The sequence below is a fragment of the Phyllostomus hastatus genome, unplaced genomic scaffold (assembly GCF_019186645.2).
Source record: "Phyllostomus hastatus isolate PE091 unplaced genomic scaffold, TTU_PhHast_1.1 phas_contig_113, whole genome shotgun sequence".
Classification (NCBI taxonomy): Eukaryota; Metazoa; Chordata; class Mammalia; order Chiroptera; family Phyllostomidae; genus Phyllostomus; species Phyllostomus hastatus.
The window spans coordinates 10059644-10085245 of NW_025333530.1; the positions used below are offsets into that span (position 1 = coordinate 10059644).

At 48.8% G+C, this 25602-nt stretch overlaps 1 protein-coding gene across 3 annotated transcripts in view; it reads left to right on the plus strand.

The window, feature by feature from the left end:
• Nucleotides 1-608: 608 nt before the first annotated feature.
• Nucleotides 609-25602, plus strand: part of ZBTB16 (zinc finger and BTB domain containing 16) — a 189948-nt gene continuing 164954 nt past the window's right edge. Inside the window, exons 1-2 of one of the 3 annotated variants that reach the window (XM_045836960.1) lie at nt 609-933; nt 3973-5330. In XM_045836960.1, coding sequence (XP_045692916.1) covers nt 4063-5330 — 1268 coding nt within the window. In that variant the 5' untranslated portion in view covers nt 609-933; nt 3973-4062. Of the gene's footprint in view, nt 934-962; nt 1298-3092; nt 3112-3972; nt 5331-25602 lie in introns of those variants that run through there. The other 2 variants (XM_045836968.1, XM_045836975.1) reach the window with 2 other exon arrangements.

Consider the following 25602-nt stretch of genomic DNA (forward strand, 5'->3'; position numbering starts at 1 on the left):
TTACTCATCGCCCAGGGGCACATTGCACAGGGAGTCACAGAAGGCCTGAGCTAGGGCTGGGAAAGTGACTATCTAAAACTGACCTTCGGTGTACAGAGGTTGCAGCCCTGAGCCCGGAGCAAAAGTGAAAGGCGAGATGATACACACTGAATTGGGGCAAATATTGGAGCCAAGGACAAAACTCCGCTCCTGGAGAAGCAGGGGAAATAAAAACCCCGTCCAGAGGAAAGTAAAAACCTGGGAGCTAAAGGTGGAGGCTGCTCCCCACACCTCAACTCCGCCACCGCCACTAAGGGTTCCGAGTCCCTGGCACTCTTCTTCATGAGCTCCTTCTTTCCTCTCCGCTTGGCCAGTGAGCGGTGACCGCTGGCGCCCCAGCAGCAGCTAGATGTCAGGCGAAGCCTGGAGCGCTGCGCGCCGGGAAGGGAGGGGAAGGGAGGGGAGGAGAGGAGAGGGGAGGGAATGGGTGGGGCGGGGAGCGTGCGCCGGCTCGGCCAGTGGCTTGCGCGGGGGGGGAGTGGGGGAGTGGGGGGTAGTGGGGAGAGCGGTGAGGGGAATAGGGGGGTTTGTGGGCGGGCTGAGCCAGAGGACTGGGTGGGAGGGTGGAGGGAAGGGGGGGTAGCTGTGGGCAGGGAGCCCGGCTCAGCCGCCAGCACTAAAGATGGAGAGGCGCCGGGGCCTCGCAGGGGAGGGGGCTCAGCGTTGACGTGAGACGCGGCGGAGGCACCGAAGCCGGTGGTGATTTGCTAACCTCGCAGCAGAGAGGAGTTGAGGGCGATGAGAGCGGGTACTGCGAACTGCCGGGCGATGCCGCCGCTGCAGCCGTGATACCGAGAGCAACAGTTCTCCAGCAACACCCCTCCCCGACACTGGCACACCCCCTCTCCCCCCAGAGGCACGCACACCCACCCCACAGCGCCTGGCTAGGCAGCGGTGAGTGGGGGGCCCGGGAGGTGTGCACCGCCCAACCAAAGCCGCGCATCGAAGAGCCCCTGGGTTGGAGAGGTCTGGGGGGCGAGTTCTCTTCGGCCACTCGGCCGCTGGGCTTGTGCCTTATTTTTTCGGCTTGTTCCCTTTCTGCTGCTGTAGCCGTTGCCACTATCAGTTGGGGGTCAGCTAGAACGAGGAGCCCCAGCTGTCAGCTTGGGCACAGCTGCCACCGCAACCCTTCCACTCCAGGGCATGGTCGGGGTGAGAGTTGGGGGCAGCGCAGTCTGCGGGGACTGAAGGCTGGAGCGGCAGGTTGGGGACCCGGAGGCTTTGTACCGCTGGCGGCCGACGGAGGAGCTAGGAGCCGGTGGGTGCTCATATGTATGCGGACCGGTGCGCGGGCGCGAGATAGGGTGGTGGTTTGTGTGTTTATTCGCTGGCCGGCTGGGAAGCTAGAATCAGAGGATCAGAAGAGTGCATCTGGGGGCGAAGGGGAGCAAGACTGGGACTTGCTTGGGTTTGTTTTTCTTTGAAAAACGCTGTGAGCCCCCCCCCCCCCTTTTCATTCTTGATTGGACTTGATCCCTTCTTTTTAAGAGAGGGGGGCGGCCGTGGTGGAGCTCCGGAGGGTCTTGAGGGTTCCGGGCCCTCTTCGGCTCTCGAGGTGACTGGCCGTGACGCCGGAGCTCGCTGTGCGCTACCGGTCGCACTCGGGTGCCTGGCTCTGCACCTGATGCGTTCGGGATGCCTTTCCCACCCCGGTGCGCGGGGAACTCTTTCGAGCAGCCCCTGGAACATTCCCGCGGGCGTTCGAAAAGCGCACGGTCTCGTTGGCCCGCAGACCTGCTGGAACGCACAGACGCACTCTGTACCGACTCACTAGTGTGTTCCCCGGAACTCGCGCACGGTGCCTGGACCGGGCACTCGGCTGCTTGGCGGCGCCGGCCTGAGGCGGGAGATCCTGCCCGGGCTCCCGGGGATCACGGCCCTGGGTCGGAGAGGGAGGGCCCTGGGATTTTTTCTAGCCTTTTCTCCCACAAGTCTCGATGGGGCTTTTGTGCTTCCCTTTCGCCGTGGGGCCGGTCCGCCTCCTCGTCGCTCTCGCCTAGGCGCCCAGCCTGCCACGACTCTAGCTTTTCGCCTGAGTCTCTTTCGCTTTTCCTCTTCCAGTGTCCGGCTCCCTTTCCTTTTACCGTCTGGCTCCCCGGGAGAAGTTGCCTCTCTAAGTTTGCTAAAGTCACATTCAAGTCTCCATGGGGGTGGCTGGCAAGTAGGGTGTGTGAGAGTGCCATCGATCCTTGGAGCTGGAGCGAGTTGTTGCCAGCTTTCTCCCTTGCCGCTGGGCTGGGCGGTGCAGCCAGCACTGTCCGGATCCCGGCGCTGAGCTGTGTGGGTCGGGGTGATGGCTGACCAAGGGCATCCTGATTTCCTTTAGGACCCAAGGAGTTTGCTTTTGGGAAGGAATCCAGGTAGCCCAGCTTCCATTCTTTCCGTTGCTCCCTCCTAGTTCTCTGAAACCCAGAAGTCTGCGAGAAAGCAAATAGTGGCAAGTCCGGGATGAATGGCCGTCCCACTGTTGGTGGCCTCAGTCCTCATACCAGGGTGGGCGGCAAAAGTGTCTTGATTAGCCATACTCTTACCTTTTTCTGCAAGAGATTTGTGGCTCTGGAATCCATGCGGCTTCTTCAGAGGGCAGAAGCAGGGAGCGTTGGGAGAGTGGGGAAGAACTCTTGCTCAGCTTTGCTCCTAGTTCATTTCGCTGCAATATTGACCACAACAAGACAGAGGCTGGGAGGGAACTGGGCCTGTGAGTTCTAACACTCTTCAAAAGGTTCAGGAGCCCCAGAGCCTTGTTATTGATCCTGAACTGCACTCTGGGAGAGGCCTTTGTCTCCCAGCCCCATCTTCCCTTCATACTAGTTATAACTCACTCCATAGATGCTGGTGCCAATATCATTTCTAGCACCTGGGAGCAATGTCCCGCATCAGTTGCTGCGCCTGGTCATAGGACTTGACCACTCCTGGGAGCCTGTGGGGCACACTTGGAGGTCATGTTCCTAGCACGTACACTCCTGGCAGCAGGGGTGCCTGTTTCTTATGATCTCTCTTCTTAGATCCTCCATGACCTGTTCTTCTACATTTTATAGATCCTTCTGTCCATTGGGCACTTGTGGACAGGAGGTAAGTGCAGCATATTATGTAAGTGTGCACCCATATGTTAACTCTGTTTCCCTCTCTGGTTGGTGTGTAAGCACATGAATGTGCACTCACAGTTCAGATTTTGGATCACACATACAATAATTTTGAGTCACCTGTAGATGGAAGTGATCCAAGCTAATGTGTGGGTGATGTGTATGTGTTCCTGTTAGTGTCTAAAAGGGGGGTCAGTGTCTGTCAGCCCTTTGCAGAGCTGAGAAGAGTGGGGAGACAGAGGCCATGATGACGTTGGCTGGTGGTGAGAGGATGGGCCTGGAGGAGGAGAGCCCTTGCCCATAGATTTCTGTGGGCCAGGGAACAGGCTGCTAGCCCAGCTAGGCTTGATGATACTTTTGGGGCTACCCCAGTGAAGCAGGGTTTAGACAACTTTGTTTTGAAGATGAAGGTGGCTGCATAAGGGGCTGTGAGGGAAATTGAGTGCTTAAATTGACTAAAGGCAGGGGTTCAATTTTTACTAATTCTCAGTAAGTGCTGGGCACTTCCTCATAACATACTGGATTCCCCCTGCCCCCACTTTTAGACTTACAGAAAGGCCAAGAGTCAGAAGACTCCCCAGTAATATTCATTTTACTTCACCTAACAGTGAATTAGGCATAGGTAATGGCAGAAAATTCTCTTTGCTCTCAGTTGTGGATTTTTAAAGGCAGACTCCCAGACTTTTAGGAAGCCCCCTTTCCCTCCATTAAAATCTCCAGGATTCTCTTGCTGGCTGACTGAGGGCTGGGTGCTATGTTGTATTGCTTGAATTCTTGCTTTTAGGGACACTGACTAATCTACCTTTTGTTCTGCCATCTCTTTTTTATCTTTCCCCTTTCTCCTCTCTAGCCTTCTGCATTGGCCCAGGAAACCCACCCTGCCCCACCACGCAGAGCCAGGAAGGAAAGAGAGCCTCATGCCTAAGCCGCAGGGAGCACCATGGATCTGACAAACATGGGCATGATCCAGTTGCAGAACCCCAGCCACCCCACGGGGCTCCTGTGCAAGGCCAACCAGATGCGGCTGGCCGGGACGCTGTGTGATGTGGTCATCATGGTGGACAGCCAGGAGTTCCATGCCCACCGGACTGTGCTGGCCTGCACCAGCAAGATGTTTGAGATCCTCTTCCACCGCAACAGCCAGCACTATACTCTGGACTTCCTCTCCCCAAAGACTTTCCAGCAGATTCTGGAGTATGCATACACGGCCACACTGCAAGCCAAGGCGGAGGACCTGGATGACCTGCTGTATGCGGCTGAGATCTTGGAGATCGAGTACCTGGAAGAGCAGTGCCTGAAGATCCTGGAGACTATTCAGGCCACAGATGACAATGACACAGAGGCCACCATGGCAGATGGTGGGGCAGAGGAAGAAGAGGACCGCAAGGCTCGGTACCTCAAGAACATCTTCATCTCGAAGCATTCCAGTGAGGAGAGTGGCTATGCCAGTGTGGCTGCGCACAGCCTCCCTGGGCCCATGGCGGACCAGAGCCCGTCAGTCTCCACCTCATTTGGTCTTTCAGCCATGAGTCCCACCAAGGCTGCAGTGGACAGTCTGATGACCATAGGACAGTCTCTCCTGCAGGGAACTCTTCAGTCGCCTGCGGGGCCTGAAGAGCCGACTCTGACTGGGGGTGGGCGGCACCCTGGTGTGGCTGAGGTGAAGACGGAGATGATGCAGGTGGATGAGGTGCCCAGCCAGGATAGCCCTGGGACAGCTGAGTCTAGCATTTCAGGTGGGATGGGGGACAAGGTTGAGGAAAGGGGCAAAGAGGGGCCTGGGACCCCGACTCGGAGCAGCGTCATCACTAGTGCTAGGGAGCTGCACTATGGGCGTGAGGAGAGTGCTGAGCATCTGCCACCCCCAGCTGAGGCTGGTCAGGGTCCCCCGGGCCGACTGGAACACCCGGCGCCCACAGCTGAGAAACATCTGGGCATCTACTCTGTGCTGCCCAACCATAAGGCTGACTCTGTGTTGAGCATGCCGTCTTCAGTGTCCTCTGGCCTCCACATGCAGCCTGCTCTGGCTGTCTCCATGGACTTCAGCACCTATGGGGGTCTGCTGCCACAGGGCTTCATCCAGAGGGAGCTGTTCAACAAGTTGGGTGAGCTGGCTGTGGGCATGAAGTCGGAGAGCCGGACCATCGGGGAGCAGTGCAGTGTGTGTGGGGTGGAGCTTCCTGACAACGAGGCTGTGGAGCAACACAGGTAGGTCCCTCACTGGTCCCACCTGACATCCAGGCCCAACTGCTGGCCCTGGTACCCTGCCTTTGTATCTGGCTGCTCCTGAGGCTTGGGGCCTGTCCCTCCCTGCTATTTGTAAAATACCACTTCTTTCTAAGACCTGGAGTTGGGGGTATGCTTTTTAAGTGTGGTAAGGGTGCTGGGATCTTTCCTAAGCACTGGGGAACCCATGGGCCCAGGTTCTTACTAGGCTCTTTCCTCTTTCTGCTGTTGGGCTCCCATTTGCTTGTTCTGCTGTTGGGTTTGTTCTCCTTTGTCTGGAGTGACTAATAAAGTGGATGGAGGGAGGAGAGAAAGTGGGATTGAGGACGAAGGTCTCCCACAGCCTAGATTTGGCCATGTTGCCAGGTTTCAGGTACCCAGGTTCCCATCAGTGGGGTCCTGCCAAGGCAGGCCTGCCCGCTGCAGCTTAGGAGGGTGGGAGGGGCTGGTGCTGCTTAGGCCACAAGAGCAGCTGCAGGTTCTGAATGAACATCATTCCTGGTGAACATTCATCACCAGGAGTGTGGCTTCCCCTCTCCCTTCTTACTCTTTTCCTGCAAACACATTCAGAAGGAGCTGATTTAAATTTAGAGGAAGGATGGGCATGAGAGTGGGTTTTGCAGCCTGCAGAGCCATATTCTTCTCCCACCTCTGCTCACATTGAATTAATGCCACTTCAGTCCAGCACTGGCATCCCTCTGGCCTCTGTCTCCTTCTATGTAAAATAACCATCCACTGAGCTCTTATAGCACAGGTGGCAAACACAAGGCCCATGGGCTGAATCCGGCCCTCTACCTTGTTTTATCCAGCCTGGCACCTTGTTTCTACCCAGCAGCAATGCCAAGCTCCTTGCCCCTTGTTGAGGAGTAATTATATTTATACAGTCCTAAAATTACATTTGGCCCTTTGAAGGCAACCACGAGGCTGATGTGGCCCCCAGTAAAAATGAGTTTGACACCTTTGTCTTTTGGCATGTCTGGTTCAATACTTGCTTTACATGGAGTTACATTTTTGTTACAGCAACCCTCTCAGATAGGCAATGTCCTTTTTTTTTTTTTAATGTGGGGAGATACTGAGACCATTATCTGGATCACAGAGAAAGTAGGAGTCAGAGCTGTATTCAAAGTCAGGTTGTAACCCCCTTGCACTTTGCTGAAGAGGATCGTGCCTGTACAACAGAGGGCTTTAGAAATTGCTCATCAGAAGTGGAGTAAATTCAGAGGAAATCAGTAATGGGTTTAGGTTCACCTGCATCTGTCATAACGACATGCCCATCATTTTACCCTCCAGTCCTTTGGTCTGATGAATAGTGTTGAGAAATCCAGTTTCTGTTATCATTGTGATGACATTTCCTAGTATGTCATCTTGGCTGATCTTGGGGGATTTTCCACTTTTGCACCCCTCTCTGTCTACCCCTTCCCTCTATTTCTCATTTGTACAGGAGGGGATGTAACCGAGGGTGTGGGGCAGAGGGGAGGCATCTGGAGATTTGTCTGATTGCCCCAAGCTGAGCCGGAACCTGCTCCGACAGTGCTTAATCGGTGGCTCTGAGACTTACTTACATTGTGGAAAGTGCTGCTGAGCTAAATGTAGCCGACTTTTTTTCTGGCGGGTGCGAAAAACAACCACCACTAAGGTGTGTCTTGATGCTTATACAGCTCAGAAATGGATTGAGGTAGTGTTTGTTTTTGCTCAGACTTTCCTAAAGAGGAAACCCCCTCCCCAAAGTTGAGCAGGTAGGCTTATCATCTTCTCCGGATGTGAATTATTTCAGTTACGAACTATGGGAAATGGGCTGTAGTGGAAAGTACATTTTTTCTGGCTCTCCTCAGGTTCTGATTGCTTGTCTTTACCTGAGAGGGCTACAAAAGTGGTCACCCTCCCAGCGGTTCTATGATCACCCTCCCATTCTGTGGGACCTTCAGTCCTCTGCGGCGAGGCTGAGAGCTGGCTGTGCGGTGCTCCACAGAGCAGGGGTGGTGAAACTGGAGCTCAGGGTAGTTATGTAACCTTTCTGGGCCTTGTTTTACACTTTTTAAAATGGAGGTCGTCAGCATGGTGGCGTGCTGAATTAATGAAACAATATCTATTGATAGAAGCCCCTAGAGCTGTGACTGGCACATAATGAAAGTGAAGAACTAACCCTCTCTCCCCTATCTTGTTTGGGTTTCATCTCAGCATAACCCCAATTGGCTCCAAGTTCTAGTGCATGGTGGCCATAGAGCTGCCTTCCACCGTGGTTGTGTTGGCCATTGGGCTTTGCAGAGAATGTTTCTGTCTTTGTGGTCCTGGAATCCTTGGTGTCACGCTGTGGGCTGCTGATTTGGAGAATGTGCTTTTTACTGAGGGTGGAAAGTAAGCTGCTACAGCCCAAGAAACTGGAGCCTGGGGCAGTGCCTTAGGTGGAAAGTTCTAAGGGTCTAAAGAAATCAAGGAGGGGACAAAATGTTCCTGTGCATACTCGGCCCTCGCTCATACTGGCAGTCCCTTGGCCCCTGATCAGAAGCACTTTGTGGGAGGCCTTTCCTCCTCCCTGTCTCTCTCCCTCTCCCTCAAATCTCCTGGATTAAGGGGCTACTTACCTCTTTCATGCTGTTCTCTGTTCCTCCCTCCACATCCCAGCTACCAGTGAAAACAAAAAGCCAAGACAAAATCATCAGAGTTGGAGGTTTTGACATCAGGAGACTATGGAATTGGTTAAATGTAACAGTGATGAACATGGTGAAATAACAGGCTATAGGTTTCATTTCTAAGTCTGCAGGCTAGAGTGTTGGTAAAGGCTAAGTGCCTTGCAGTTACTGCTGCTTTCTTGGAGAGCAGAAGGGCATGGAGAGGAAGGAAGGGGAGAGCACTGGGAAGTAATGCAGGAAGGAGAGTTAGTTATGGAGTCCCATCAATAGGTTTCTTCATGACTTGTCTCCGAGCTGGTGAGAGAGGAGCCTGTAGGCACAATAGGTAGTTGGAATGAAACTTAGCCCTAAGTCATCGTCCCTGTAGTGCACATTGAGATGTAAAAGCAATGTCAGAGGTATTGTGGATTGACAGAAAAACCAGTCAAAGATACTACTTGAGCAAATCAAATGGGGCTTACTCACCTAAAGGATCCAGAAGAAATCATAACAGTTGGAATGTCTGATCAGTAGCATTCTCCAGGTAGGTGGAGGAGCAAGCTCTGGACCCCAATACCTACCTGCATAGGCCCACGTTATAGAAGATGATGACTGAGAGGGAGGGTGATGTTGGGAGGGTCATATTAAGCTTCTGGAAGACTGGACTCTAGGCTCAGTCTCTCTTCTTTCCCTTTCTCTCTCTGAAAGGCTGGAGCAGTTCTCCACACAAGCCTGTCTGGATCTACTGCTCTAGGGACCTGCTCAAATGGGCCAGGTGCACTTTCTCACTCTCAAGAGTTACATACACATGTGACAAGATTACAGAGAGCCAACCATATGGTTGACTTCAGTGTGAACATAGTCCTCATTTATAGCCCTCTGTCTCCCTAGGCTCATACAGCCTGGTCATAATATGTTCCTGCAGGCCAATTCAGTGCTGCAAGATCAGAATGGGGTCTGGTTTCCCAGGAGCTTTGGGTCTTCTACAGACAAACCCTCAGAACAGCTGCAGTGTGTGTTCTGCACACACAGAGTAGGACCTCTTGTGTGGTTCTTGACTGGATGCTCAAGAACCATAAGGAGTGGTTCTGGCCAGCTCCCTGGACCCAGTCTGAGCTGTGTAGTTGAGATGTCTGAGTTCTGCCTGGCCCTTTGCCTTGGTCTCTCTCAGGTGGCCAGCTGCTCTGTTTTCAGTGGTTGACCATATAGAGGGCCAGTAGCCACTGACCTTGATTTTTGGCCATTTTTGAGAGTTTAGAAGTTGCTCTGAACTCTTGGTCCCTGCCAGCATTAGGCATCTGTGAGGTCAAACTCAGTTCTGTGAGGAAATGAGTATGCTGTGGAATCATGTTAGCAACAGCAATAATATTACTTATGCCTTTTATCAGTTGCAGCACTTTCTCCTTTGTAGAGCATCTTTAATGACTTTATCTTTCTTAATCTCACATCCTTCCCAAAGGGGATACAGGTTTGTCATTCTGTATTTGTGATTCTGAAGTCTGAAAAGCTTTGAAAGCTGATAGGTTCTGTTTAAGTTTTCAGCAAGCTCATTTAGTGACAAAACTTGGTCTGAACTAATGTGAGGCTATATTTATCCTGTGTATTTTGAATATTCATGTGTTTTGCTGCAAAAATATTAATGTGTTTGATTACAGAGCACTTCCTTAGACTCCTGTGGAACTGGGCAAACACTATCAGTCCCATAATTCCTTTCTAAAACATGAACAATTTGGATTTCTGAAGCACCCCAGGGCTTTGGATAAGAGATTGTGGGCCATTATCAGCCCCAATTTATAGACAAGGGAAATGAGCTTTGAAGCCATTAAGTGATGTTGTGCAAGGTCACATAGTTATAAACGGATAGGGCCAGGAACTCAGCTTGCCTTCTAGTTCACAGCTCCGGGTGCTCCATGCCAGGCCATATAAGAACATGTGCATTGCCATTTTGGGTCGGGTCCATCTGACCTAGTCTTTGGTTGCCAACCCTGTCCCTGAGATGCCACCATAGGAGGCTACAGCTATCTTCTTTGACGTCAATCCTAAAGGTCAGGTGGCGCCCAGCTTCTCTTAGTAGCTATTTATGGCTGCTCTGTCATTCACAGATTTGCCCAAATCCCTTCTGAATCCATTTCTATTTCTAGGAAGTATTCTTTTGGGGGTGATGAATGGTTTAGGTCTATAACCTCTTGGGCTCCTGGAGATCTAGTCTTTTGGAGAGGACACTGGTTGTAGAGATCAGAAGATAGCTGAAGGCTTTGTGGTATCATGCCAGCTGCGGTGAAGGCCAGGCCTCGAGACCCAGCTCACTTGTTTCTTTCTCTCTCTCTCTCTCTCTCTCTCTCTCCTTCTCTCTTTCTCTTTTTCTTTCTTTCTTTCTTTCTTTCTTTCTTTCTTTCTCTCTCTCTCTCTCCCTCTCTCTCTCCCTCCCTCCCTCCCTCCCTCCCTCCCTCCCTCCCTCCCTTCCTTCCTTCCTTCCTTCTTTCCTTCCTTCCTTCCTTCCTTCCTTCCTCTTCCTTTTCTTTTTTTTTTTTTAGCTCTGGTCAGCACTGTTGGTCTCTTTTTCACTCTGAGCTTTAATTTCTTCATTTGTAAACTTAGGGACTTAGACAAACTGTTTCTGGATTTTTTAGCTCTTCAGAAAGTTCTTCATTTACCGCTTGTGCACCCACGCCCATCTTCATGAAGTCCTTTTGGTTCGCTGGATTTTGCTCTGTTTTGGAATCTGTATTCCAGCTAAAATAGGGGTCAGTTAGACTTGAGTCTCCCTATAACCAGCTTAGGGTTACTGAGTCATCTGGGATCTAGGCTGAACTCTTGGAAATTTTGAAGATAACTGATTTTATTTCCGGTGAAAGAAAGTTGCAAGCTCTTTCATCTCAGTGAGAAGCTCCATTGTGGCTTGCTGTCAATACTGGACAGCGATGTTGCTGGTGAGAGGGCCTGGGAAGCAAGCTCTAGTTCAGCAATGCTTCAACCTCCTGCTCATTCTAGGAACACCGAATCTTTAAGACAGTGATTATCCTCAGCTGTTAAAATCAAATTCCATTCACAACTCTTGATTTGTTGCTAATTTCAGAAGAAAAACATTTGTAGTCACTTTAATTTTTTTTAATTAATGACTTCAAACAAAGTCCAACAGAAAGCCTGAGTGGGAAGAGCCTTATTGAATGAATATAGGCATGGTTTTGTTTGTTTAGTGGGGGATTTCTGGGTTTTCTGCGATAACTAAAGGTTTTCTTAGTCAAGTTCAGTGTTGGCGGTGTTAGGTAAGAGCTGACTCAATGGTAGTAATTCTAGTGGAAAGAAAAATTTACCACGGCATCCCCACTGCCCCACCTCCGACCCCATGTTTTACATATAATGAATGTATATCTTGAGCAAATGAGACTATTTGGTTTGGATTCCCAATGTCACCACTTGCCAGCTGTATGACTGGTTACGTTACTTGATCTCTCTATGCCACTTGCTTGTTTGTAAAATGGAAATAATAAATGTTTACTCACTTGGTGTGTTAAAAGGATCAATTAGTAAATATTTGTGAAGTGCAAGAAATGGTGGCACAAGGCAGGTGCTCCATATGTGTTTGCTCTTGCATTTTTATTGCCACTGTTGTTGTGAAGCACGGCACACTGTGTTTGTGCTGGTCCAAGTCCTGCTTTTCCTCAGAGACACTGGTTCACACAGCACCGTGACAACTGCTGCCTTGGACGCTGTGTGTCTGGGGCTGATACACAGTGAGCACCGGCATTTGCCTGGAGAAGCTGATCTCTTACACTTTAGTGGCCAGGGTACTCTATGTGCTATTGACCTGAGGCCTGATGAGTCATTCCAGTTCTCATTTAAATTTAGCTGGGTGGCTCTTCACCATGACCAGTTGCAAATGCCCAGGTGGCTCACTGATGCAGTGTCCTGTTGCCCACACACGTGGCCAGGCGAGCAGGTCCCTGTGGTTAAGGCAGAGTTGAGAAGCACCAACACTTCCTACTGAGGGAAGTCTGGGCTTGTGGATGCTGGGCTTTCCAGGGCTCCTTCCCTTTCCTGGCCCCAGTGCAGTAGGCTTCTAAGGGTGGCTTCAGCAAACTTTCTTTCGAATGCTTGACACATACCAGGTGCTGGGCTACAGTGCACCTGTAGTCAGAATCTTTCCAAACCCTCTAGCTACCCTGTCAGGTGGATATTAATTTTACATTCCCAGATGGGCAAAGGGAAGCACAAGAAATTAACAAATTTCTCTGTGGTAGGAGAGTAAAGGGTGGTGCCAGGGTTTGTGCTGAGATCTCCTGGTTCCCCGTTCACTCTTCTTTCCATAACGCCCTGCTTGGACCTTTAGCCCCTGGTGGAATCAGAAGGGAAGAGGGGGATGCAGGAAGGGGACCAGCTTGTGTTGCCTGCACCTGGTGACCAAGAGGGTCATTGCTTGGCCTGCTGTGGCCCAGTTTCCTCTGGTGGCTGCAAAGGAGGAAAGTTGGGAGAGGCTGCTTACTGTGAAGGTTAGGCGGTCGGGGCCAGACGGGTTCAAGGAGAACTACATCTGCTATACCAGCTCTTATGGACACAGAGAGACCATCTTCGAGCGATAGAGGCCTTTGTGCTGAATGAAAAAAACAAAAAGGGAGAGAGAAAGAAGTTTTCACTTACAAAAATAAAAATTCCATGCTGCTAATTTCATGCCAGCCTAATCAGAAATTCCCTTTTCTACCATTTCCCCTTAAAAGCCCCGGTGTGCTTATTATGCTGGCTGGTTCTGGGAAAACTACGATTGGGTTTTGCCTACACGGGGCTTATGCCTGCAGCTGCAAGGAGGGGTCTGGTATACTTTATTGTCAGCATGGAAACTCCAGCTTGCAAAAACCTGCTTAGTTCTAAATTCCTAGCTCACTTTTGACTCTGTCCTCAAGATGTGATTTTCTTCAGTTGACAACACGTTGTGTCCAGCTTTGCAGTAGGAAGACTCCAGGTTAGATGAGAGAAAGAACTTCCCGAAACAGTGGGGTATTACTGGTGAAGTAACTAATTAGTCTTGGTCAAGAAATTTTGATAAAGAGGAGCATTATGGCCAGTTGCAAGTGGTTTTTAGAGTTTTCCCTGCTTTAGGGCCATTCAGATCCCCCTGAAATAATAAGTAAGGCCTCATACACACAAACAGACCAGGCACGCCAAGAACAAGACAGATGTACCATCAGACCATTGTCTCTGTGGGGGACAAGGTCAGTAGTGCCAGGAAGACTGGCGTTAGACCCACTTCGAACGTGAGAGCTATGTTTTGAACTTGTGCAGTGTTTTCACTTGTCTGAATGTCAGGCTCCTCTCCTGTGAAGTGAGGTTAGCTCCTGTACCTCTCAACGTGGTTTTAAATGTATTAAATGTGGTACGTGTAATATAAAGCACACAGCAGGGACTCACATGTGAGGCTGCCTCTCTGCTTCCCTCCTGCTTCTCTTGTGACCCCAGCCTGACAAGGGAGTTGCTCTCTGAGCCCTGTCACCCTTGCCTGGCGTTGGTCTCTAAGAGGATTAGCAGAGCGTTGTGATCTTAATGTCATTAGGCCTGTTGGCACAACCCTCCTTGCCATAGTGAGAAGCAGATGTGGCCGACCATAATGGCCCTCGTGATCCATCAGGCCTGGAATGCTGGGGGAAACATTATTAGTGTTAATTTGGGGGAGTCTCTTATGGTAGCTGGGGGAAATGCAGAGGGAGTGTTTGAAATGTATTGATTTAAGCCCTTCAGCAGGTTAGATGCTGCTGGGTCTACTGTGGCTAACCTGCCCGCTCCCCCCACCCCTCTCTTTAGGTAAGGCCCCTCCCCAACCCTGAAGCCTAGGCCTGATTACTTCCAGAGTTGGACAGACAACTTAGCAGGCTCTTGTTTCTTGCCGATGTACCTTATTAGTAGCACCTGGCATCATAATCCACTAATGGGAACCAGCGCTCTCCTCCTGCGTGGCCAGTGACAAGTAGCCCTGTCAGCCGGAGCTCGCCGTGCGAGGAAGTTCCTATTAGCTTTATGGTCAGGAGAACTTGTCCTGTTCAGGAAATGAATGTTGCCGCTAAAGGTCCGCGGCCCTGACCCTGACGGCGTAACCTGTGTAGGCCGGGGAGACCCCACTCAGGATGCTTGGGATTTCAGCCCCTCTCTGGTTCTTGTCATATGTAAAGAGGGAATCACTCTGGTATGTTGCAGCCTTGAACTTTTGATTTATTCACTGAGGGTGACTTAACCATTTCCATGCCTGGATGGCTGTGTGGTGACTATGTCAGTGCCTATGTGTGTGTGTGGAGTCCGGGGGCACAGAGAGACCTCCACATGCTAGCTGGGCTTGTCTCGGGCGGGGGGTGGGTGGTGTTTGGGCGGGTGATTATTTGCTTGCTTTTGCATTCCTGCAGCTTCAACATTTTCTGGGGTTGTTGGTTCAGATTGGTGTGAAGCTGGAAAGCACTGCGTTTGCAGTTGAGCCTGGGTTTGAATTCATCCTCTACGTCTTGGAAGATCTGTGTCTGTGGCAAGATTCCCAAGCACCTGCTTCCTCATCTGTGAGAGGAAGTTAATAACCTCAACTTCCTAGTGTTTCTGTGATATTGTCCATAGGATGAGGCATATGGAATATGTAGCCCAGGGTCAAGCATGCTGCATGCTGTCCGGTTATAGTATTTGGGAGGACATGTACTTTCTTTCAGTCTCACTGTAAACGTGTTTCAAAAGCTGGGAAGTGTGGCGTAGCACTTTTTTCCATTTAATTTTTTGAGACCACTTTTTTCTTATCAGAGCCTAGAATCATTCAAGAAAACCTACTTATGTTGTTTCTTCTTATTATTCTTTTTTGGCCTGGGAGTAATGTTTCTAAGCATGAATTTTGTGAACAGCAGTGTTTGACCTTATTCTCAAGGGAAACTTTTGCTTCACTCTTTTTGAGGAGACATGTTTGTGAGTTGTTTGGCAAATGGACACGTTACTTTTGCTGCTGCTGCTTTAAAGGGCCCTGATGACAAAGGAGTGAACTGCACTGCAGACGAAGCTGCAGACTGTGTCCTGGAAAAATGGGCCTGTAGGGGAACGGGTGGGAGATGACACCGCCTTCAGGAACTTGAAAACAAAGTCTCCAGTATTTATGGCATCCTTGACAGTAGTTCGAGGGGAAAAAATGTCCTTATTTGATTGTGGGGTTGGGTATAAAGAGAAAGGACAGAGAGTGGAGGCAGCTGGACCTGGAGTTTTGGAGACTGGGACGCTGGCCCATTTTAGGTGTGCAACTCAAAGGAGACAAGTGTTCACCTCCTCTCAGCCCTTTCTTCATACTCCATGTGAAAAACCGTGCATCTCCGTGAACTAGCAGGTGAAAGCAGCTTCGAAGGCATTGGTAGAGTGGGGCTTGGAAATGTTAGTGCGAAAGCTAAATCGTGACAGTTGTCCCCTAAATGCTCTGCTAAATTAAGGGTCTGCTAGCATTTTTGAGTCTACCTCCCTACATATCCCCACCCCCGTCCTTTTGGCAGAAAGGATAGAGATGGTACCTAAAAAACAATGTGAAGCGGCTGCTAAATCAAATGACTCTAAAAACATTTTTCTTTCCTGGAAGTTGCATGTGGAAAACAGGGCTGGACTTCTGGGTGCTGCAGACTCATGTAGGGCCCACAGGCCTGGCCCCTTTCCTCAATTTTTAGCACAGTGGTTTTCATGGCTGCACCTACCCCTCCTCCCCCTTCATAATTACCCACTATTTTACTTTTTGTGTCCTGACAGCTACAAGAGTGGTTTTTGTTTTTTGAGGTGAGTAGCTGCTAAATATTCCCCAGCAGTTGATTCAGTGGGGCAGAGAGGGTGGTTGGAGGGGAGAGGCCAAACCTTGGCATCCCCCTGTTGCAAAAGTGAAAAATATTTCTGTTTGTAGTTAATTTTAGTGGTGAGCAGATCATGTTAACTGGATGTAATTGCTTCCAGATATGGCCGAGGGTTTTGTGTGTTGAGATGAAGGGTCTGGTAAGTGCTTACTTCCTGTGTAAATTAGCCTATTCCATTCAGTCTTTCATTCTCCTCAGCCCTGGATTCTGTCATTCTATTTCCCCCTCCCCAGCCTGCAGCCTGGTGTGAGAAGCAGCTTGCTGTCCCTCTGGGTGCAAATCTTTTGTCACTTGGAGCCACTCACCTCTTGCTTCTTGATGTAAGTTCTCCTTTAACGTAGTCAGCAGAGTTTGACAAGATGGCCCTGGGACCTAACGCTGTCTGAGTGGGGCCAAGCTGCAGGCATCCGCCCCTAGTCACGTGGGCCGGGTCTCCGAACCTGGGACTCCTGGTTCCCATGGTGTTTTCGCTACTGCCCTCTGACCCCTACTCCCAGTTTGGAGAATACCTTTTCTCCCTTTCTAAGCAAAACACATTCCAGTGGGCCTGAAATCCCAGGAAAATGAAATGGCAGTTGCGAGGAGGAGTTTGTAGTCACAGAAAAGAACTCTGTCAGTCAGACACGTAGCTACCACTCTCCTTTGCAAAGCAGGTCGGACCTACACCCACACCTGCCCCTCTGTGTGAGACAGAAGAGGGAAGTCCACCCAGAGAGTATTCTCCAGGTTCCTCCTGCAGATTTCCAGGGTTGAAACTGAGGAGAAGTGTTAACATTGATATTCTTTCCTAAATTCCAATTTTGTCCTGTGGCCAGTCCCACATTCTTAGTGCTATTTGTGTAAGAGGTTGCTGTTTATCTTTCTGTATCAACTCTACTGATAACCCCTGTGGTCTGTTTAACAATCTATGAGGAATAGATTACTTGATAAATGCCAGTTTTTCAATATGCAAAGATAAACTGTTGGGGTCAGGGTGAGAGGTGGTATGTTAGGAAGGAGGGACCAGGTGGGGAGATAGGACCCTCTTTCAGACCGGGGTGGAGATGTGTGAAAGCACCTGATGGAAGAAAACAGGTACTTTGTAAAACACAGCAGCTACATTTATCGAGCAGTTTATCAGCTTCCTGCCCTCACCTACTTTTCTCCTCCTTCATGTGGACACGCAAAGTCTGAGAACGTTTCACTGAGTGGGCTGTGGATGCCTGTGTTAATACAAGAGGGGAAATGCTGTAGGTAATCTTAGCTCCTTTTGTTCCGATCTTTTTCTCCCTTAACCCTCTCTTATCCCCATAAGTTGTTGGCTGATAAGTAACTGGTGCTTATTAAAAATATGTAAATCTAAAATCTTAAATGGGTGGACTTTTCCCATCTGCCCTGAATTTGCTTCTTCAAGCAGTGTGCCCGATTCTGGAAGAAGCTAGGTGAAAAGAAAACTTCTGACCCCATCACCTAGTCAATAAGCTGTCTGAGAATTAAACAAAGGAGTTTGGACTGGCTGCTTAAGCTAGGAGCACAACTGATAGCTTTGTTTTGATGTCCTTGTCATGTTTGCAGATCATAGAGGGTGCTATTTAGAGCAGGAGTATCTTCTGAAGCAGACTTACTAGGAAGTTGAAACAGCTAGCCCAAAGTCCATGAGATGCTGCAGATAGTGAAATACAGCCCAGGAATTGCTTGGGAGGGGGTGCCCTTTGTCAAAGAGGAGGCTGTCTGGGAGGTGGTGTTTTCTAGGGACAGTGTATGTGCAGTGGTAAGAGCTCAGGCTTCAGAGTGAGGCCTCCTGGGTGAAAACTCAGGCTCTAGAATGTACTGTGTGCTTTGAACAAGGTACTTAGCCTTTCTGAGCCTCCGTTTCCTCGTTCTGTAAAAAAATGAGGCCAATGCCTTTAAGGTGGTTATGTGAATAAAGTATGTATAAGGTGCATAGCACAATGAAGGTTCTTTGTAAACAGGCACTATGAACTATAGAACCAGTCCTTAGAAGCCTGTTGTTTTGGCCCAGGGGAGAAACTATGAAAGGAACCAGTGAAATCTTCTGTTTTGGGCACTGTTAAATTGGTAATAGTACTTAATAACTCTGCTAGCAGCCAGCCGATGACATAATAGATGAATAATGTAAGTGTACCATCAATGTAAAGGTCTTAATTTGTGAAGTGTTACTGCTGCTCTAAAGAAGCCGATACATTGCCCTGACTGGTGTGGCTTGGTTGGGTGTCTTTCTGAGAAGCGAAAGGTTGCTGGTTCGATTCCTGGTCAGAGCATGTGCCTGGGTTGCGAGTTCGGTCCCAGATTGGGGCACCCATGGAAGGCAACCAGTAGATGTTTCTCTCTTTCTCCCTCTCTTTCCCTGTCTCCAAAAATACATAAATAAATAAGAATTTTTTATAATGAGATTATCTCATTAATTATTTTTAATAATTTTTAAAATAAATTTTTAACTATTTTTTTAACTATTTTTTAAAAAAAAAAGTTTTTATTTATTTATTTTTAGAGAGAGAAGGGAAGGAGATAGAGAGAGAGAGAGAAACATCAATGTGTGGTTGCTGGGGGTTATGGCCTGCAACCCAGGAATGTACCCTGGCTGGGAATCGAACCTGCGACACTTCGGTTCGCAGCCCGTGCTCAATCCACTGAGCTACGCCAGCCAGGGCCCAAAATAATTTTTTGAATAAAAACAAGAATTGTTATTCTTGTTCAAAATAAGAATTTTGACTTCTAAAAATATATAAAATAAAGAAGCCTATATATCTAATAAGCAGCCATTTAATCCTGTGATGTGGCCACAGCCCTGCACTTTCAGAAATCTTTCGGAATCCTTTTTGCAGTCTGTGCCATACTCTTTTGACTTGCCTGTTGGGAGCGTAGATTTGGCTATTCAAAATGGTCAAAATAAGCCGTTGACAAATCTGGTGAATATAGTGAGTGGTGACATCAGGTGACTGTGTCTGACTGTGAAGGTAGATTCTGGAAAGAATGCGTAGAGGACTTGTCAGCTCAGCCCTGGGGTGAATGTTGACTTCCCTTCTTAGGTGGAGGTGGACAAGGCCAAGGGGTTGGTAGTGTCCAACTGCTCTGTTTGGAAGGAGTTGCTGCTACTGATTGCCTGGTCCTGGGGCAGACTCCTCTTATTGCTGAAATTTTTTTAGTGGTTTGGTCTCCTATGAGTTTGGGGTCCTACGGCGCATTTCTGTTGTTAAAAGAAAGTATAGACAGCCACCAATAGATGTAGCCTGGGGTCAGAAAGAATGGATTGAATTTTGACATGTAGACTCTAAGGGAGTAGGCTTGGAAGGCCCAGTGGCCTGTGTTTGAATCCTTTCTTTGTCCCTTGGGAAGTTACTAGAAGGTTAAAAGAGCTCCTGTGTTAAAATCTTAGCCAGACACCTTTCATATCCTCAGTGTGTATTAGTCCCCCTTCTTCTAACTTGCCCTGGACACCTGGAGAGCAGAGGGAGCAATGTTTGCCTTTCTTCTCTATGGTAACTACTACTGGGCTGCCAGTTGAGCTCATACTCACCTTGGGATTGTCTGTCAGACTTGGATATTTTGTGACCTGGCTGTGCAGAGGTCGAGTCACTCAGAATTTCTCTCTCTCTGTCTCTCTCTCTCTCTTTCTCCCTCCTTCCCTCCCTCCCTCTCTCTCCCCCTTCTTTATTTTCCTCTCTCCCCCTCCCCCTCTCTCCCTCTCTCTCTGCATTATTTATAGTAAACCATATTAGAACAGTGTTAATGAGGAAGGATGAGTCATTCCCATTGAAACCATTGATGACATAAATAAAAGCAAAATGCTTACTATGTGTTTTGCACAGTATTTAAGACCAGGTTGTGCTAATTTGAATGCTCCCAAACTGGATCTGTGAAAGTAGATGTATGTGGGAAAAATTCAGGTTTAACTAGAGGGAGTTTATTTATTGAAAATCCATTTTAGTATCTGCTTTCTCCCTTTAATTTCCTTCAGATCCATATTCAAATCATGGTTGTCATCCTTCCTAATGAGGGGGACTGACTGGCTTATTCACTAGCAGGTGTTTGGAGGGTTGAGGAGTAGTGTAAGGGGGATTTTAAGTGCCCATTATCCCTGTTCTTGCCACTTGTTGAGGAAGGCACTTACAGTTTGCCACCTGCTTGCAGGTGTGGGTTCTCAAGGTGACCAAGCACCATGGAATGCTAAAGCTGGAAGGGCCCATAGAAAGGTTTATTCTGACATGCTCATTTAAGGAGGAATGAGTGAAGGTCTGGGGAGCCTCTCTGATTTGCCCGAGGTCACAAAACAAGCTAGTGGCAAAACCAGGACTAGAACTCATGTCTCTCATTCCCTGCCTACTTTAATTCCTCCTTCACAAACATGGCCTATGACTACCCAGGTCTGCTTCCCACTTCCACCAAAGAGGAGGTAAGAATAGAATCTACTTGAGAGCAATTTCAAATCTTTGGATAAGGGGTGCTGGGTGGATTTTGGCTTGGTGATTTACCTCTTGGGGGACTCATTAGCCTGTCTGCTGCTCACCCTGAGTAGGCTACTGCGCACTGAGTCCTTATATTTGTAGGCGATTTAAGATAAAAAGATGAATTAGACATGGGACTTGCCCTTGTGGAGCTGGTAATTTGATCAAAGTTAAAATACTTAAAATGTATATGTGTATGTTGGTAACTCTGATATAAAGTAGAAAATGGAAAGATTATGGTAGATATACAGAAAAAGCACAAGGAAACTCAGGTGAAATGCCCTCCACCTGGAGGGATTCCTTTTTAATTAAAAAATGTTGTTTAGTTCTGGCTGGGTGTCTCAGTGGGTTGGAGTGTCGTTCCATGCACCACAAGGTTGTGGATTCAATTCTCCATCAGGGTACACACTTAGGTTGTGGGTTCAATCCCCATTCAGGGCACAAAGGGAGACAGTGGATCGATGTTTCTTTCTCACATCCGATGTCTCTCTCTCTCCCTCTTTCCCTTTCTCTGTCTCTAAAATCAATGGAAACATGTCCTCGGGTGAAGGTTAAAAAAAATTTGTTTAACTCTTACTGTGTGCTGGGCACTGGACATTTGGTGATGAACAAGACAAGCAGAGCCTCTGCCCTGTGGGCTTGCCTAGTAGGGGAGAGAGATTTAGCTAGTAATGCCACAAAAAAACTATGAAATTGCAATTACGATAAGGCTGGAATCTCTTTGACTGGAATGAGGATGACTAATCCTGGAAGGGTAGGATGGGGTCAGATGGAGGTGCCACAGATGCCAGGCCGGGGAGCAGGGATGGCAGCATGGACAGGTGGGGAAATCATGGGCAGATTCTCATGCCATCACTGGCAAACGGCATGATCTCCACCCTGTGCGTAAAGCACTGAACCATGGTTTCCTCACCCCTAAAGTGCGTCATTGTGTGGGATATTGTGTGGGATAGACTGAGGATTTCATATGGCACATTCAATACATCCTGCCCAGTACCTGGAACAAGGTAGTTGCTCAGGAAGTGTAACTGTTATTAGTTTTTGGACTTTGCTCTGGGGCAGTTCAGAGGCATTGAAGGTGTTTGAGGAGGGACATCAGAGCTCTCCACATTGATCTTGTCCCCTGAGCCTGTCCTGCTGCCCCTGCTTCTTGTCTGCCTTCCAGAGTCTGTCTGAAAATGGGTTTAGAGAGTGATCACCAGTCCTTCTTCCAGTGTCTTGTACTTGGCACTCCACCAGGATTTGATGAAATGACACGAAGTGGACCCTTGCCATTCCTTTTCATCGGTTGCAGGGACTGGGAGAGAGAGGTGGACTGGGGAGGGGCTTCAACCATCAGGTTCAAAGGAAGTGACACTATGACGCTGGCCGGCAGGACTGTTACCCGTCTCTCTGACTCTCTTTTAATAGAAAGGCAAATGTCTGCGTTGAGGCTAACCGTCCTGGACGCCCTCTTGCCTCCCTGATAGCAAGCGGAGAGCCGGCTATCTCCTTTAGGCCAGTCTTGGCTGTGGTCGTAGCACCTCGCAATGCCTGCAAACCGGCAGTGGCACGGTGAGATAAGGCTGGCGTTGTGTAACGGGGAGCTGGGTCTGTTTGCCCGAGTGCTCCTGGCCCCTGGGTAACTGCTAACCTCAACAGAGTGGCAGGCTCTTGCTCGGAAAGGCCGTTCCAGGGCCCCTCGCTGGTTCCACTGATGCCTTTTTGTGGTTGGATAAAGGAAACTCATGTCCGCCGCCCACAGTGCAGACACGGGCTGGGGCTGTGAGTGTTTGGTTGTTTTGTTTTTCTCTTTTCTTTGTCTTTCTTCAAAAAGAGAAGCTGAAAGGGGGACAGTCTTGCCTGGCACCTACTACCACCCATAACCCAAACAACATAATACAAACAATTCCTAAACGTCAGTTAAAATTCAAAGGCAGTGGAGCTGTCTTCCTTCTCTGCCTGACACCCACTGGCCCCCAGAGGCCAGCTTGCAGAAACTGGTGTTGGGGCCTCTGGTTCTGACTAGAAGTCCCTGTCCTGGAGTGTCAACACTACGCAGACTTTTCCAGTCTCCTGGCCCTGGGTACAAAGAGTGGCTGTAGAAAATATGTTGTATTTTGTTTACCCTCTTCCTTCCGTCTTTCCTGCTCTCTACCCTTTCAGAATGAACAGGTGAACCATAGCACTGTGCCCCCTGTCCTTTTAGGGGTTATGGTCCAGTACCCTGGCTTTTGGAGTTGTCCCGTCATGATGGATGATGGGCTAGAAGGGACTTCTGTGGCCAGTCCCCATTGTGAGGCTCTCACGTGCCCTGTGCCACCTAGCCTCTGCTTAGAACCCCTCTCGTCCTCCCCAAGACAGGGGTGTTACTGTTCACTGAGCAGCTAATTCTGTTTCCCAAGGGTTCTTAATGTCTCCCATTAATTCTCCTCTCTGTAGTCACAGGGACTCTGGGCCACAGCCCTTGAGATATTTGTAAGGAGGCTGCATGCATTCCCCATTTAGGCAGTGGTTTGTCCTATCCCATGATTTTAGTCCCTCTCATCATTCTCAAAGCTCTCTCTAGATGCTTCCAGATATGTAAATTTTACACCACTGTCTGATCTGATCACATCAAGGTGATTATATGTTGTGACATAAATGGGTAGGTTTGACCAATCTAGAGAAGAGCCAGACTCTCGCCTCCATTGTTTAAGATGTTACACTTACATTAATAATGTCTTCTGAGTATCTCCTTTCTATTGTATGCTGAGGCTCTCTGATTGCTGTCAGAGATTACAGTGATTTTTAATTTTTTTTTTTTGCATGGGAAAGGAGCTGTGGGGTGGTAAGAATCAGGAGATGATCACTCTTCAAATTCACCTGAATAGCTGGTCATACGCAGGCTTGGGGGTTGATCCATGCCCACTGTAGGGGTCTGGCTTAGGGATGGCCAGAGGAGGGGAAAGGCGGTGATTTGAAAGATTCAGAGGTGATGGCTTATATTGATTTTAGTTTATCTGACCCTTTAGCTAGAGGCTGCTCTTCCCTCAAGGTGTCCAACTAGCTGTGACTTAAAGCAACAAAGAAATGTATATTATCCATTCTTTGCATTAATTAGGGCTGTGAAATTCATTATTTAGAAGGATAAGAGATCCTGAGGAAGGAGTCTTTTGAACCAATTGAGAGGTCTATGGCCAGACTTCATGATTCCTGGGTAGTGGGTTGGGGGTGGAGTTGAAGAGAGGTGAGTGGAGGGCAGGGGTGATGCCAGGCTGAGGAAGGTGAGGCAGGAGAGCATTGCCCCAGAGCCCTGTGCAGCCAAGGCTGGGTCAGATTTCCTTCTCAAGGAGAGGGCCCAAGTTAGCAATCCCAGGACCAGGTTTCCTTGCCCTGGATCTACCAGGAATGCTGCTTTCTGGGTTTAAAATACAATGTTTAGATGAACTCAGGCGTGTGGTCTGGTTGTGGTCCAAGGGTAAACCCCTGCATCCCCATAAGTTATAAAGCCAGTGACAACTTCCATGAGCCCTGTGCCTTCCTGCTCCCATCTGCCAGGTCTAGAGGACACACTGGGATGATCAGTGAGTGAGGGCTCTGGTCTGAATTCCAAAACTCTACCGTGACGGTTCTGTTCTGAAGCTGTGAGGTGTCGGCCAATGAACAGAGGAATTCTTTACAAGTTATGTTTTGGGTGAAACTTCTGATAACTTTCCTTTTTAGTTTCCGGTTCACCCTAAAATGGAAGCTGTGGCCCACAGTGAGTGGCACATTCTCATCCTAACCCAGGTCACACACACACACCCCTCAAAGCGAAGGTTCAGTGAAACTCTCTTCTTCTTTAATATGTGCTGTGGACTCCAACAGTTTCTCTTCTGTTCTGTCTCCTATTTTATTTAAAAATGGTAATCAAGACTCACTAATGGTTGCCACCTGTAGTTTGAAGAACACCCAAATACAGTGAGGACTTAGCCATGGGTATTCGGTTCACAAAACACTTGCTGGTACCTGATATGTGCTAGGTGGTTGCTAAGTGCTGTGGGGCGGTGCAGAGATACTTATAAATCCCCTGCTTATGGCTGTGTGTTTATCAGACTGTATGCTCAATTATATTAGTGAGGTACTGGGGAAGCACAAGGAGGAATTGAATGATTCTGATTGAAGCCTCAGGAGGGCTTCATGGAGAAGGTGGCATTTGGCCAGTCCTTGGAGGATGGCTAGGCCTTAGACAAGTGGAGATAGGAGCTGCCATTTCTAGCTAGGAGGTGAGCAAAGGTATAGTAAGCAGTGTATGAGTTGAGGAGGGAGGCCCATACACAGTGTGGTGGAGTGGGGGATGGACATGGGATGGGATGGGAGTACAGGCAGGAAAAATGAATTAGGGCCAGATCATGGTGTACTTTGAATGACATGCTAGTAATTCTGGGCATTTGCAAGGTTTAGTTTGTTGGGAATTGGATAACTGAGATTTTAGAGGAAGACAAAGGGGTGGTGGTAAGGCCTTGTGGTTGTTTAGAATGCTACACCTCTCTGTTGTCAGCCAGCCTTCTCTGAGTTTTGGTGTTGAGGGCTGCTAAAGAGCTTTGCAGGCTGCCTGGTTTGACTGTGTGCCTCCCCTTTTCCTGAAGTTCTTTCCATCCTAATGCCTGCTCGCTTGTCATGCTCCACTTTGGGCAAGGCCAGCAACGTTGAACGGGGACACATTACACTTGGCATACACCTGTCCTTTTTCACACTCATGCTCTACCTTTGCACACATGATGCAGTAGTGCAAACTTAATGTTGGGCCTCTAAGAAGTCAGGCCAGTTGCAGGAGAGTAGGGTTGGGAATGACTTCGTTTTTGTTTTTGGCATTTGCCACTTCACCTCCACCCGCCTGGGTTGTCTTTCCCCTTCTTGGCCTTCTGGTCCCAGCCAGCCTTCAAGACCTACTGGAGTCAGGCTCCTTTGGGAAGCCTGGTCCCACTGCCTTGGCACTCTGGCCTCCCTGTTCATCTCTTGCAGTGTTTATAGTGTGCATCATTTGATTATAAGCTCTGCTGCCTTGTTACTGAACTGTCAGAGCTTATGTTTTGTCTCCCTAACTAGACAGAAGGTTCTATGAGCATAGCCATCATGTTTTATCACTCCTCTCCTCCTGCGCTACCTGCTCGAGTGCTGAACACATAGTGGTACTCAGTAAATAATAGCGAGTTGAGCATTCACAGTGTACTGAGCACTTCTTTTGCATGAACACAATTCATCCTTACATCCACCCATAAGGCATATGGGGTGCTCACAAGTTTACTCTCCCCAACCATGAACTTTAGGGTCATTTGCCCCCAAGGAGCTCCTCAAGCCATTGCACACTCTGGTTTTCATCAGTGTGATTATGCTGACACTGTTCTTTCAAAGGTTGCTT